At 39.2% G+C, this 15,797-nt stretch overlaps 1 protein-coding gene across 2 annotated transcripts in view; it reads left to right on the top strand.

Moving 5' to 3' along the window:
- Positions 1 to 15,797, top strand: part of LOC108700042 (astrotactin-2) — an 882,685-nt gene that overhangs the window by 804,715 nt on the left and 62,173 nt on the right. For both annotated transcript variants that reach the window (XM_041574753.1, XM_041574754.1), the window contains one exon: positions 5,240 to 5,381. In XM_041574753.1, the coding sequence (XP_041430687.1) occupies positions 5,240 to 5,381 (142 nt within the window). The remainder of the gene's footprint in view (positions 1 to 5,239; positions 5,382 to 15,797) is intronic.

Raw genomic sequence — 15,797 nt, 5'->3', positions numbered from 1 at the left:
GTAATATAGATATACAAAAATTTATACATTTTTATTATAAACAACTCCCCCACCTTTTCAAACAGCCTATCAGAAATGGTTAAAGAGCAAACCTGACCTCACGGAGGAGGAGTGGGTTGAGGCAACAGACAGAGGTTATTATTTATTCTCTGTACAGGGTAAACTGATTCAGTTTAAATGGTTATATCTATTCTATAATACACCTTATACTGCTGAAATCTATGGGGTGCAACCCTGGGACAAAATGTTATAGATATGGCCTTATTTTGCCGAAAATGTGGCCAGGTTCTGAAATGAGGTTATGAACTTCTTAGTGGACAAACTAGATTATCCCAAAATATTAAAACCCCATGCCAGAACAAGGTATAGAACACTCCTTTACTATGCAAGGAAAATAATTGCAATGACATGAATGGGACCCAAGTCTCCCATGGTACAAAACTGAATCACTGTGGTAAACCAGACTTTACCTGTTACCAAGCTCATCCTGTTAGACAGAGGCTCTCAAAAAAAGGGTTCATAAAATCTGGAGTCCATGGTGGGAGGCAAGACTCGGTGGACAAGTTTCCCCCACATGAATATGAAGTTAATTATTTAATGAACCCATTTTAATGAAGTTAACATCCCTGAGATAAGTATAATGTTTATTAGGGATGTAGCGAACAGTTCGCCTGCGAACTTGTTCGCGCGAACTTCGACCATTCGCGTCCGCCTAATGTTCGCGAACGTTTGGGAACGTTCGCAATTTGAGTTCGCGACCATTCGACCGCTAAAATCGAACGATTTCCATTCGTTCGACCGATTTCCATTCGTTCGACCGATTTCCATTCGTTCGAACGATTAAAATCCCTCGACCGTTCGATTCGAATGAAAATCCTTCGATCGAACGATGAAAATCCTTCAAACGTTCGAATCGAACGAAAAATCCTTCGAACGTTCGAATCGAACGATTTAGCGGGTGTTCGAAGTTCGCGAACTGTTCGAGAACCGTTCGCATTTTTTGCCGGTGTTCGCGAACGGCGTTCGCGAACACCAAAACGGCAGTTCGCTACATCCCTAATGTTTATTAACAATCGGAGGATAGACACTAAATGCACAAAATGGCTGATATACTAACCACAGCACTGTACGGAATGTATTAACATTATGTTTAGTTAATTGTATTTGATTGTGTGTTTGCTTGTTAGTTTGCTTGTTTTACATGTCTAAAACGAATAAAACATTACTTATTAAAAAATAATGATCTCATAGTAAGGGCAGTTAATAAAGCAGGGGGAGTTATAGTACAAACACACGATGCTAGAAGCTGAAAAGATCTTGAAAGATAACAATACATATTGATTACTAAACAAGAATCCAACTATAGAATTCCAATATAAATTGTTTGGTATATTGCAGAAGGCCCTTTGTCATAATATTATAAATAAACATGCATTTGATTTTATATAGAATAGATTACCAAAAACTACCACACTATATCATATTCGACTCTTGCTCCTGCCTGATTATGTACTGAAGATATATCAATGATTTCTTTATATTTTGGGTTATCAAGATTTCACCTGTTGTTACATTTTTTTCTCATTTGAATTCTAATGATAAGGTCAAGTGGTCTTTTTGAATTTGGTAATTTTCAGAGAACAAAAGAGGATTATTAACATTATTATTTAAGGGAGTGGATAGAAATGCCTATATCTTGGCTAGTAGGCATCATAAACTTTATTGATTATTAAATATACCTAAAAGCTAATTTATTAAGACAAGACAAAATGATATTTTTTAAGACTCGAGTTTTCGGATAAAAAACATATTTTTACATTAATTTTTTTTCTTATTAACTCACTTGAATGTGTGAGTTTGGGTGCAACAAAATTCAAATAGTGGAAAAAAATCACATTTGATTTTTGATAAATCTGCCCCTATGTGTTGGGATTTGGGAACCACATCCCTTTAGCAGGGAAGATCTGTGCCTCCAAAGATGCCCCAGTAGCTTCCTGTATTGTTTTCTGCTGATTCACTGCACATGCTCTGTGCTGCTGTCACTTACTGAGATTAGAGACCAACTCACAATATGCTGTTTTTCACAATATAAGGCTGATTAGTAATTAATACAGAAAATTACTACATGGCAGCAGAGAAACCAGTTCAATAAGCATTAGAATTTAATAATCGGCCTTGTAGCATCAGCTTATATTACAGACAACCCTCATTTTCTGCTTGTAAATTTGCAACAACCCCTAAGCTTATCTTTTCAACAGCTGCTCAGAGGCCACTGAGTATGTGAGTGTTGCAGACACTTTCCGATATGGTGACCCCCTGCAGTGTCGGACTGGCCCACCGGGATACCAGGAAAACTCCCGGTGGGCCCAGGTGTCAGTGGGCCCGCATGCTGCTAAACATTGGCCTATTTCATGGCCATTCCCTATTTCTATGAGAACATAGAGGCTTAATAAATGAAATAATAGATTATAGTATGTAAAATAAAGAGACTAGATTAATAGAGGTTGAATTAGGAGAAAAAGAATAATAATACTGAGAGTGGGCCTGGTCTAAGGTTTTTTGGTGGGCCCCTGGTCTGAGGTTTTTGGGTGGGCCCCTGGTGTCCCAGTCCAACACTGACCCCCTGTGACAAGTTCGAAGTTCTGGATAATTGCTGCTATTGAGAAACTGAAACTTCAGGCTGGTGCAATAAGTTCAGTATATAAAATATGGAATTTTTAGCCATATTAATTTTTAGGGTTTAATTCTCCCTTTAAGAGATGTCTTTAAATAGTTAGTGTTTGGTATGACATTTCTGAAATTTGTCTAAAAATTTGTCTTAAAAAGGTGATTTAAAATCACCTCCTTATATGAGGGGGTCTGTAGCATACTTTTACAATTAATCTGCCTGGTGCCTTATACTCAGTGGAAAGCTTAACTTATAATACTTCATAATTTTATCCACAACTTCTCATTCAAAAAATGTTTCTAATATAGTTAGTTAGGCAAAAATGTAATCTATAAAGGCTGGAGTGACTGGATGTCTAATATAATAGCCAGAATCCAACTTCCTGCTTTCCATCTCTCTAACTCTGAGTTAGTCAGTGACTTGAAAGGGGGCACATGGTACATACCTGTTCAGTATGTTTGCAATTGATCCTCAGCATTCAGCTCAGATTCAAAAGCAACAGTTATGGCCCATGTGGCCCCCTTTCAAGTCACTGATTGGTTACTGCTTCGTCACCATGGTAACCAGTCAGTGGAAACCAAGAGAGCTGAAGAGCAGGAAGCTGTGATCTGTTTTGTTAGACATCCAGTCACTCCAGCCTTTATACATTACATTTTTGCCTAACTAACTATATTGGAAACATTTTTTATTTTGCAATGCCTATCCATTTACCCAGTTTTTATTTTCATACTGAACAATTATTTTAACATACCAGGATACCCCTCCTCATTTTCTATTTCCTTTATCCTTCCGAATCAGGGAATAGCCCAGTCAAGCGACCCATTCAGCATTTCGGCAATCGCAATGACATCATATTTTTCATTCGGTACAATTAACTTCATCTTTCCCATTTTACTGGCTAAGCTTCTTGCATTAGTAACATAATTTATGACCAGTACCAGCGTCTATATATTTTGTATATAACTTACTATGTAAGATATCTCCATCCAGTGCGCCACCACCGTTTTTCCTTTTTATGTTTTCCTTTTTTACTTATCTTCTAATGCAAAAATACCCCTCACTTTACTGCAGATGCTTCTGACTGATATGTTCTCAGAATCTGCCCTCTTTCATAAACAGAGCGCATTCTTTCTTTCTGTTGCCTGTAATTCTATGAAATATGCTTTGTAATTGTATTTTGTTCGATCTCTTCCAACCAACCCTGAGAAAAATTCTTGTAAACCAAATAGTAGAAATGAGACTCCTGCTGTTGGTTAGATGTTGGCGGCTAGCACTGCTTGGTTCAAGTGTTTTTAATGCCTTAACAGTACCCACTAGTGCAGAACATGAATGTCGATGAACTGTTATGCAACCTTGCAGTATGTACTCATATACATATATCATAGGCTATCACAGACTAACATCTGCAGGCTTCTAGGACGCTTTCAGCTGTGCTCAGGCTGAAATAATAAATCTTTGCTGTTTTATATAATCCATCAGGTCACCGTGATCTGTAACTGGCCTAGTCAGCTTGCCACATTGCTTTTCTTCCAAAATACACATTCTTGCCATGTGGTTTTCAGTTTTTTTGTTTTTGTTTGTTTTTTGCATGTATTATGTGTCTTGGTGAGTCTTGAACAAAGCTATAAAGCAACATGGAGATTTATAAGAAGAGTTGTCAAGTATTTTAAAATGGATTTACAAAGTTATGCCTGACACAAATTTTATATATGTGTGTGTGTTATAGCAATAGTACAGAAATTATTATTATGACTGTGCTTTTTAACCTGCTATGTGCACGTTTTAATTTTGTGTAATGTGTAGACATTAATCTTTAATATATATATACAGTATATGTGTGTATATATATATATATATATATATATATATATATATATATATATATATATATATATATATATACAGTATATATACAGTATATATATATATATATATATATATATATATATATATATATATATATATATATATATATATATATATATATTATCAATACAACAGACTGTGCTGTTTAACCTGTAATGTTCATGTTTTAATCATGAACATTGATTTTTTGTTTGGCAATGATATGTGTTTCCAGTTTGTACCTTATGATTACCAGTATCAACTTGGTGTCAGCTGGTGGATTTACCAAGCTTTTTATACAGAAACCATTATTGTTGCAACTATGCTTGATAAAGGAATGTATTTGTTTTCATTTTATTGTTATTTAATTACATATAATTGAGATATCTTTTATATTGAGTGTATCACCAAACCCACTATTTTAGGATACGGCTTAATCCCGAATCCTTTGTGAAAGATTCAGCCGAATAATGAACCGAATCCGAATCCTAATTTGCATATGTAAATTAGGGAAATGAGGGGGAAAGAGAACTGTGCAAAAAAACTTTTGACATCCTTGTTGGGGGGGAAAGAGAACTGCGCAAAAAAACTTTTGACATCTTTTAAAAAACTACACTCCTCAAAGCTAGCATAACATTTTTATCTGTCCTTCCCTTCCTCTCCATCCTGCATGTATATCATCAATTGTCCTGATGTCTGTCCTGTCTTATCATTGTAATTTACCAGGAGAATCCCTGAGCCTTGCCGATGACTTATTATCTGGTTTGGGAACATCATGTGTTGCGGCTGGCAGGAGTCATGGGGAGACAGCAGAAAACAGCCTCTACTCTGTCATCTTTAAGTGCATGGAAGCAGACGGTCTATACAAGTAAGGAAATTGATGAATATTTGTAGCTGATTTTACTAAGAAAATAATAGATCAAATTAAGATTTTTTTTGGTATGCTGTAGCAATCTGATCTGTAGAGCTGAGCAGAAGTTTTGCACTGCGCAGTATCAGTATTTAAAGAAGAAGGAAAGCCCCAGGGCGCAAAACCCCTCCCCCCCTCCCGTGTATTGCCCCCCCTCCCTCCTCCCCCCTGGCCTACCCCTCCCGCTGGGCAAATGCCCCTAACTTGTTACTCACCCCTCTGCGCAGGTCCTGTCCACAGAGTTCACAGTCGCCATCTTCTCCCACGCGCGTCTTCTTCCTGCTCTGACCGGCGTCTTCTGGCGCATGCGCAGTAGGAACAGGTACCGGTACAGCTCTATTGCGCAGTCGCCGAATGTCACGAAGTTTTCCGATTTCACTTCGTGACATTCGGCGCATGCGCAATAGAGCTGTACCGGTACCTGTTCCTACTGCGCATGCGCCAGAAGACGCCGGTCAGAGCAGGAAGAAGACGCACGTGGGAGAAGATGGCGACTGTGAACTCCGTGGACAGGACCTGCGCAGAGGGGTGAGTAACAAGTTAGGGGCATTTGCCCAGCGGGAGGGGTAGGCCAGGGGGGAGGAGGGAGGGGGGGCAATACACGGGAGGGGGGGAGGGGTTTTGCGCCCTGGGGCTTTCCTTCTCCTTTAAGGTGATCCCACCAACAAATCAATGTCTTAATTTCAGTTCAAGATACGTTATAATGTTATAATTCCCATCATTAATATTGGAAACAACAGGGCCAGTCTTCCTATAGTCCTATAGATTGATACGCAAAAAAACATGGTTACCTTGAGACATATAGTATGTGTGGCATTGTCTTATTTTATTAAAGGATAATTTGTAAGTGTCACAGTGACATCTGTAGTAGAATTTCCTGCAAACAGCTTAAACCTTATGGCCAACTTTCATCAGTCATACTTAATGCCAGCCCTTGCATGTAACATAAAAAACTATACCTTCAGAATAAATATAAAGCAAACTGATAATTTATATCATAAGTAGCCTATAATTTTTTAATTGTCAAATTGCATATACTGATAAGTAAACATGTTTTCCATCAAAGATCATATGACTGGAAATAATTCAAACAGTAAAATCACAAATATTTGTGGTCAGGGTTTTAAAGGGGAAAACTATTTTTTTGTGGTAAAAGATACCCCAAGGCTGCTAAAAGTTTGAATCTGAAAATACTCCATCTCAAACCGGTCAAGGTCATGTAGAAGCCAACGTCAGATGTCCCTTTTACAACTGGAAGATATCATGATCTGCACTGGGTTTCAAACGATAATTTGAATAATTTGAATATTAAAAATATTGTGGGAAGATTAGCTTTTGTAATGGTAGATAAACAGGTATCTTATGCTGAGAAGAGACAGGGACACACAAAAATGCAGAAAAATAAAGACTTTGCCTTTAACTGTTAAACAAAAACACATTAACAGGGTGTCTTCATATGCCAATATAGCAACAAAATATAGCAGTCTCTCATATATGAAAATGTAGACTACTCCCAGACTCAGGTCGACTACAAAGTCAGCACCCTGTTTCTCAGTTCCAAGTCAGCATCACTGCTGCACTTTCATGAAGACACTCAGCCTCTCTTCAGGCACAATCACCAGTCCCTTGGCACTTGCTTTCTCTTAAAGGGATACTGTCATCGGAAAACATGTTTTTTTCAAAACGCATCAGTTAATAGTGCTACTCCAGCAGAATTCTGCACTGAAATCCATTTCTCAAAAGAGCAAACAGATTTTTTTATATTCAATTTTGAAATCTGACATGGGGCTAGACATTTTGTCAATTTCCCAGCTGCCCCTGGTCATGTGACTTGTGCCTGCACTTTAGGAGGGAAATGCTTTCTGGCAGGCTGCTGTTTTTCCTTCTCAATGTAACTGAATGTGTCTCAGTGAGACATGGGTTTTTACTGTTGAGTGTTGTTCTTAAATCTACCAGGCAGCTGTTATCTTGTGTTAGGGAGCTGCTATCGGGTTACCTTCCCATTGTTCTTTTGTTTGGCTGCTGGGGGGAAAAGGGAGGGGGGTGATATCACTCCAACTTGCAGTACAGCAGTAAAGAGTGATTGAAGTTTATCAGAGCACAAGTCACATGACTTGGGGCAGCTGGGAAATTGACAATATGTCTGGCCCCATGTCAGATTTCAAAATTGAATATAAAAAAATCTGTTTGCTCTTTTGAGAAATGGATTTCCGTGCAGAATTCTGCTGGAGCAGCACTATTAACTGATTCATTTTGAATTTTTTTTTTTCCCCATGACAGTATCCCTTTAAGCTCAGACACCCTGTCTCTCTTTATCAGACACTCTCTGTATCTCAGGCTCCACAGGCCGATTGGTCCTCTCTCCGGTTTTTGTTCCCACACCAGGACCATCCAGGTCTGTGTCTCTTCCAGACATCCAGTGAAGAGCCAATAGGTATGGGAGCGCACACCTTTTACCTGCAACAAATTGTGCATCCAACGCCACTGGCTGCAGCCATCCAAAAGCCTGACCCCAGCTGGATCCTTCACTTCTGTCACCACCACTTCCATACACAAACCCTCCCCCTCCAGAATCTTCACTCTCTCACTCCCACTGTTAGTCATACCCACTGTTAGTCACCCCCTCTGTTATTCACCCCCACTTTTAAACTCCCCATAGACGCGATGATTCTTCTTGTCGAACGACCGATTTTAGGGAAGCTGACCAATCCTTTGAAATTATCGTGCGGTTAGTGGGATTCGAACGATCGTACATCATACGATTTTTCGGCCGATATCTGTCAGGAAATTGATCGGCCAGGTCAAAAAATCTTTGTCGGCCCCAGTGAAATCTATCTATGTTTGCAGGGCCAAGCAGGCAGCTCCCCTTTGTTTTCCTGGCAAATTGGTCTTTTTAGTTGATGGTAAATTCGTACGATCGTATGATCGTTCTGAGAAGATCGTGGTCTCACGATCAGGATCTGATCTTTTAAAAATCTCAACATCTATGGCCAGCTTAAGTCACAACTCTGTTAGTCACCCCAGACCCACTTCTGCATCAAGCTTGCCACCTTCAAGTTTTGCCCTAGGCAGTTTCCTAACCTACTTACCCCTAGTTCCAGCCCTGGATGATGCATCTGCGCAGTGACATTTAGAAAGTGCTGAATGGAAAGTGATAGCCTCTATGTCTAAGGCATAGAACAGGTGCAAACAATATTTGATTGACAGCTGAGATTTTTAAATGCGTTTACAACAGCTATGAATGTTTTATTAAAAATATAGAAATTGGATTTCGTGTTTAATTTGAAAATGACTTTTATTATACAATTTTTTTGTCTGGGTGACAGGTCCACTTTAATACTATAGAATGGTACAATCTCATAGGTCAGTTGTTAAGACCTATAGTTTTGGAGTAAATGGACAGATTTTAGCTCAGCACCCTTGAAAACCACTAGGCTCATGCTTTGTCCTATGCCACAATAATCTAATGGTGACCTGTGATTTGGTAAAACAGATGGCAGATTGAAGCTCAACACCTTTAAAAACCTCCAGGCCCATATTTTGTTGCATTTGTTTGTTCCGTGTGCATGCTGAAATCTGATTGATTAGATAGATTAGCGGGCTATTGGACACATGGGGGGCAATTTTTTGCACAAAAAATAGTAGTTTCCCTTCTCTTAAACTATGTTTTCAAAGGTCAAGAGTTATTAAAGTGGTCCTCCACCAAGAACAGCTTTTTGTATTGTTTAATAATATACAGCTCACATGTGAGGTATTATTTCTCAGTTCCTGGATAATGTAAGATTTTCACACAAGGGGCATAGCTTAATTTTCCTCCTTTAAACACTGCATGTTAATGTTGTTTACCTTTAATTATTTTACATTTGAAAGTACCATACTGTCTGGTATGACAGTCTGTCTGGTCTGGTATGGTCTGGTATGCCGACAGGTGTAAGACTGTTGGGTAGAACCTGGTGTTACCAGGGTAGGCGCTTAAAGTGATACTGACACTAAAACGTACATTTTAAAATATGAATGTACATTAAAAGTTACCTATAGGTCATGTTGTTTTTTTCTGAGAGGTTTGTTTTTGTAAGGAATTGTTAGTTGAAGTTTCTAAACCTGACCTGTTTTGCCAACCTGACTGTCCCATCTCAGCCTGTCAGTTAAAGTTTCTAATGCTAACGGGCTCCTGCTGCACAAATATGGCAGCCCCATTCATAGAGGAACATGGGGCATCAGACAGGTAATTTAAAAGCATCATGCAAATACTTTATCGCAAAGTTATAAGTAGCTTTCAAAGTCAATATTATAATAGATGTAAAAAAAGAGTTTAATTTTATCTGTCAGTATCTCTGTAAGAGACAAGACAGGAATATGTACCTGAGCACTATAAATGATTTAATGAGTGGCAGTAGTGTAACTACTGATGAGTGACCTGAAGCCCAGCAGGGCTTGGTGCAGCAATGATCCAGCAAAGGGGCAGATGGAGGAGGGTGTCTTAAATAAACTTTTAATAGCGGGATTACAGGCACCTAGCCTTAACATAAATGAAGGTGGAGATTGTGAAGACTGAATAAATAGCATATATTTACAAGGATTATCAGCAGCAGTGAGTTCCAGTGGCTCAACAGGGAGCCCTGACAGAATACTATTTAATCCAGGATTTTCTTATCAGAGTAAGAAAATCATTTTAATTAGAAAAAAAGAATGTTCAAGGACAACATAGTAATACATTGTAGTATATTTACAATCTATTACAAATTTGGCTAAAGACAATGTAACAGAATTTGTATAAATACCAATGTGCAAATTGTAAGTTTCATTCAAACTTAACAGACTATTTGATACCTAGATCTATGCTTTTTTTTGTAAATAAAAAAAAATGTATTTCTGTGTGACTATGTATTTACACTATTCCAGCTAAAAACACAAGGAAGTTGCCTCATGAGGGAGCAATACAGTATAGGTGATGCCAGTCAGGCAACCCTAAACAAATTGTGCATCCAACGCCATGGCTGCAGCCATCCAAAAGCCTGACCCCAGCCGGATCCTTCACTTCTGTCACCACCGCTTCCATACACAAACCCTCCCCCTCCAGAATCTTCACTCTCTCACTCCCACTGTTAGTCACCCCCTCTGTTATTCACCCCCACTGTTAATCTCCCCATAGACGCGACGATTCTTCTTCCTGAACAACCGATTTTAGCCCGACAAATCCTTTGAAATGATCGTGTTAGTGGGATTCGAACGATTGTACATTTTACGATTTTTCGGCCGACATCTGTCAGGCAATTGATCTGCCAGGTCAAAAAATCTTTGTCGGTCCCAGTGCAATCTATCTATGTTTGCAGGGCCAAGCAGGCAGCTCCCCTTTGTTTTCATGGCAAATTAGTCTTTTTAGTAAATTCGTACGATCGTTCTGAGAAGATTGTGGTCTCACGATCAGGATCTGATCTTTTAAAAATCTCTACATCTATGGCCAGCTTAAGTCACAACTCTGTTAGTCACCCCAGACCCACTTCTGCATCAAGCTTGCCACCCTCAAGTTTTGCCCTAAGCAGTTTCCTAACCTACGTACCCCCAGCCCTGGATGACATCTGTTTTCTCACCAGTATATTATATAAATGCGAGTGGAATGGGAATTTAGGACATTTTGTTATCAACCCTAGAGGAGATTAAAACTTCCTGTTTTGCTGTGCCCTAAAGAAAACAAACCGTAGTAATCTTTGCCTTCATAAGGGGGAACTTTCCATCAGGAAAACTCGCCCCCCAGTGGTTGATAAAAAGTGATATAAATATCTTTGTGTTCATATCCAGAGCAATGACTCAGCACAGGAATTAAAAATGAAAACAATCCATTTTATTGTGCAAAATCAACGTTTCGTCAGATATTCAGAACTTTATCAAAATCTAAAGGTCTGAATATGTGACCTAAATGTTATTTTGCACAATCAAAAGTATTTTTTCATTTTCTTTTTTTTTTAACTCTTTATTTAACATAGAGTTTTCATTTTCATCTTTACAACATCTATGCAATGACATTGTGTACATCGAATCAACATATTGTTTCACTTTATACAGAAAAATAAAGGAACATGGTATCTTTTCTAGAGGAAGAAGTCATATGCATCTTAGGTTTACCTATCCCCAATAAGGGGGAAGCCCTTCTGAGTAGTCGCCAACAGTGTCAGCGTTCTGTAGATGTATGCAGAGAGGAAAAGGAGAACAGAAAAAGTAGGTGGGGGATAAGAGAGAGAAGGGGAAGAAAAAGAGAAGGAAAATAAAGGAACATTTTAAAGGCATCAAAACTGTCCGAGCTCGGGGGTGGTTTGAGAAAATAAAAGGTTCCCTATCTGGGAGCAAACGATCATGTTGTCGGGGGATGTAATGTGTCCCAAGAAGACCAAACTTTCTCGTAGTTTGATAAACGGGAGTTATGCAGGGCAGCCATATATTCCATTCGTCGTATATCCTGGATAGACGTTTTTAGTTCGGTTGCCGTGGGGGGTTGTGGTTTCTTCCAGTTGCGGGCTATTACCCGTCTAGAAGCGGTTAAAATCAGGTTGGCCAATTTCTTAAGCCTTGGGAGTGGGGATCCTAGCAGAAAGGTGAGTGGGCTTTGCTGTATATAGGTGCCAAACAGTGATTCCAACATGTCCCGCACCGCTTGCCAATAATTTACCATGAGAAGGTATGTCCAGAGAATATGATAGAGAGTCCCCACGTCTCCACATTGCCTCCAGCACTCTGGTGACACTGTTGAGTAAATCGAGTGGAGCTTGCTTGGCGTCAAGTACCATTGCATGAGGATCTTGTAATTGGTTTCTTTGTGGGTTACGCATATTGAAGCCTTCTTTAGATTCTCCCAAATTAGCAACCATTTTGAGAGGGGTATCACTTCTCCAAGCACTTGTTCCCAAGCCAACATATATCCATGTTTAGAGAAAGATGGTTCGGAATAGTTATTAAGTATGCCATAAATATCAGATATAAGTCCCTTCCTAGATCCTCTGGTTGCCATGATCAAATCCAATGGTTTAAGCTCTGAAGGGGCCTGAGAGCCCACCATTGCCAGGGCAAAGTGTTTAATTTGAATGTACTGGTAGAACATCGAGTTACTGAGCTCGTATTTGGCTTGAAGTTCCTGAAAAGAATACAGTTTACGGTGAGCGAGTGATAAAGATCAGAGTAAAACACAAAAAGGGTTTGGGTGACTTTTTCCCTGTGTGTGCTGACTACAATGGCACTCAGTCCTGCAGGTAGTGATGGGCACTTCACCATAAAATAGAGAAATGGTGAAATTTCGCCGAAATGCATTGAGGTCTATGGGAGACAAATTCTTTTTGACACACGATTAATTGCACAACAATTTTTTTTACCCATTAAAGTCTATGGGCATAATTTTTGCAGCGAAACGTGACGAAAATTTTCGCTCAATCACTACCTGCAGGTAATCTGCTCCCACGTTGCACCAGATGGAAGGAGCGGTGCAGGCAAGGTGAGGGCGGGGGGGTAGGCACAAACAGTGCTGCTTCCTGCAGTACCAGTGTACATTGCTAGGTGCTCCTGCGCCCAAATATTAGTAAAAAAAAAAAGATATTTATCTTTATTAAATATCTAGAATGTTGAAAATACACCTCCCAGTGATCTAAGCAACAATTAAAGAGCTGCATTTAAGTTAGCTTTCAGTATGTTATAAAATGGCCAATTTTAAGCAACTTTTCAATTTGTATTCATTACTTATTTTGAATATTTACCTTAAAGCTTTAAAATGGGGGTCACAGACCCTATCTGTAAAACAAATGCTCTGTAAGTGCATCATGATATTAGTATTAAGTTACAATTCATTGAGATCACCATAACACAATATAATACTTATATAATCAGTCAATCTGACACACTCCCCCCAGGACTTTGCTGATTTCTTTATAAATAGAGTCCATTCAAAATCAAATTCCCAACTCTACTAATGCAACCCAGCTTCTCCTTCCAAAGCCCACTTCTGCATGTCTTATTTCCTTCTATCCTGTAACAATGTATAAAGTCTCCAAAACGTCTCTTGTCCTCCCCGCTCACAACTTGCTCTCTTGATCCTATACCTTCTTCTCTGCTTAAACACTGTGCTGCTGAGCTTATTCCAGCACTTACTCACATCTTCAATTCTTCTGTGGCTTCTGGATCCTTCCCTCTCCATTCAAACAGGTATGTGTAAAGTCTATTCCTAAAAAGGCCACACTTGACCCTTCCTGTCTGTTGAATTACCATTATGTCTCACTTCTACCGCTTGCCTCAGATTCCTAGAACATATTGTGTTCTCCTGTTAAATAACTTTCTACATACCTGATCTAATGATCTTCAGGTTGCTAAAGCCAAAGGTCACTTATCTCTCCTTATCCTCCTTGACCCATCATCTGCATTTGATACAGCTGCCCACTCTCTCCTGATGCAAATTCTGCAGTTGCTTAGTATCCATAACCAGGCTACATCTTGGATCTCTTCTTACCTCTCTAACCGTTCATTCTCTTAGGCTAACGACACCTCATCTCCAGTTCGTATTAATTAGAGGTGCTGCAAGCCCTGTACTAGATCCGTTGTTGTTCTCCCTGTACACTCTGTCTTTAGGAGGTCCACTCATTTGGCTTTAATTATCATCAGTATGCTGATGATACCCAAATATATTATCCACCCTTTCATTAACAGCTGAAACCAAAGCTCAAGTCTCAACTGCCTCCTAACAAACGCCAGATGGATGAACTAGTGCCGCCTCAAGTTCAACCTAACAAAAACTGAACTAATTGTCTTTCCACCTAAGCCTTGCCCTACTCCCCCACATGGCATGATCATTCTCAGATCTTGCTGTCTGGGGGTAAGCCTCTCTCTCTCTCTTTTCTCTGATCATATTAACACCACTGCTATCCTTTTGTCTGATTGACATTACACACTTAATATGTATTGTAACTATACTTTATATTTATGTGTATTGTATTATTTGTACTTATTATTGTACCGACCCCCTGTTTTTTCTATAGTACTAATTGTCATGCTGTACAGTGCTTTGCCCTCAACGAGTATTATACAAAAAAAAATATGCATACATACATACAATTTGCCAACAGCTAAAGGATCACCATTATATTATAGTGTAACATTTTTAGTTTATGCACATCGCCATGGCAATACCAATGTTTACTATAAGCAGGTCCGAATTTGTGGAAAGGCCACCAAGGCCAGGGCCTAGGGCGGCAGGATTTAAGTGGGCGGCATGCTGCCCAACCATACCCACATTGGTTTAGAAACACTGGGGATGCACAGGATATACAATAGATTTTATAAATTTTCTGTGCGCAAATCCAGTCCTGATGATGAAATTTTGTGGGAATAAAGGGGAGGGGACAGGGGTGATGAACAGAAGTGGGCCTAGGGGTGCTAGCAAAGTAAATCCGGCCCTGACTATAAGTTTTTGTGCTTAATAGATTGAATACTATGGCAACTTGTGCCCTTACAGAGTTACGCTTCTATGCATTTGTAGCACTGCTATATAGTTACATGTACATGGGAGAGACTAATTATACAGATAACCACATGGCAAGTGGATTCTTCAATTGACCCTTCGCTTTCAGCACTCCTACTGAACCCCGTTGTTACATACCTTAATAAAACACCAGGAGCTAGAAGTGGGGGAAAATGGCCACAGCATTTATTCACATTTTATCAAATAAATAGGACCTTGCCAGCCTCAGCCAAGGCAATATTCTAAACCCTGAATTCCATAAGAGGTCTCGACTGTACTCTGCCGTTCCTAATTAAAGACTTGAGTTCAGCACTATGTGATATCCACCAGTGAGTATTAGGCTGCCTCTACTTACACAGAGGATAGCCCCAAATCTGATACGAGCATGAGCTGCATCTCAGCAGCTCAGCAGCTCTGCTGGCGGTCCAGACTCTCACATTTATACTGTATAACTTTACCAAAACCATAATATAACAGTGCATGCAGGAAAACAACCACATTCATTTATTAATAGATAATACGAGAGCATAAAGAAGAAAAACTCCTGACAATTTTGCAAAATATGTGCTCAGAAGATAAGAAAGTGAACAGCTTCTTCCCCTGACATTGCACCACTTTATTTCTCTACCTCAATTATTTACAGTAATTACAGTTACGTAACAAAATCAATTTTCTTGATGATATTATAGGGGAATATGGTCAAATGCCAACTTTATGTTTTCTAGGGGACAGGGAAAAAAATATGTAAAATTAAGAAAAATTTAAAATAGGTGTACATAAAATCAGGATTTGCCTGTAAATAACTATGAAAAAATTACTTAAAATGCAGGAAAGCTTAAACCTACCCAAAAAGTAGCATTCACAGAAAACGTGTTTCTAGG

Source organism: Xenopus laevis, chromosome 8S (assembly GCF_017654675.1).
Source record: "Xenopus laevis strain J_2021 chromosome 8S, Xenopus_laevis_v10.1, whole genome shotgun sequence".
In the NCBI taxonomy this organism is placed as follows: Eukaryota; Metazoa; Chordata; class Amphibia; order Anura; family Pipidae; genus Xenopus; species Xenopus laevis.
The sequence above is the reverse complement of the archived record's forward strand: the minus strand, read 5'-3'. Positions and strand labels throughout refer to the sequence as shown.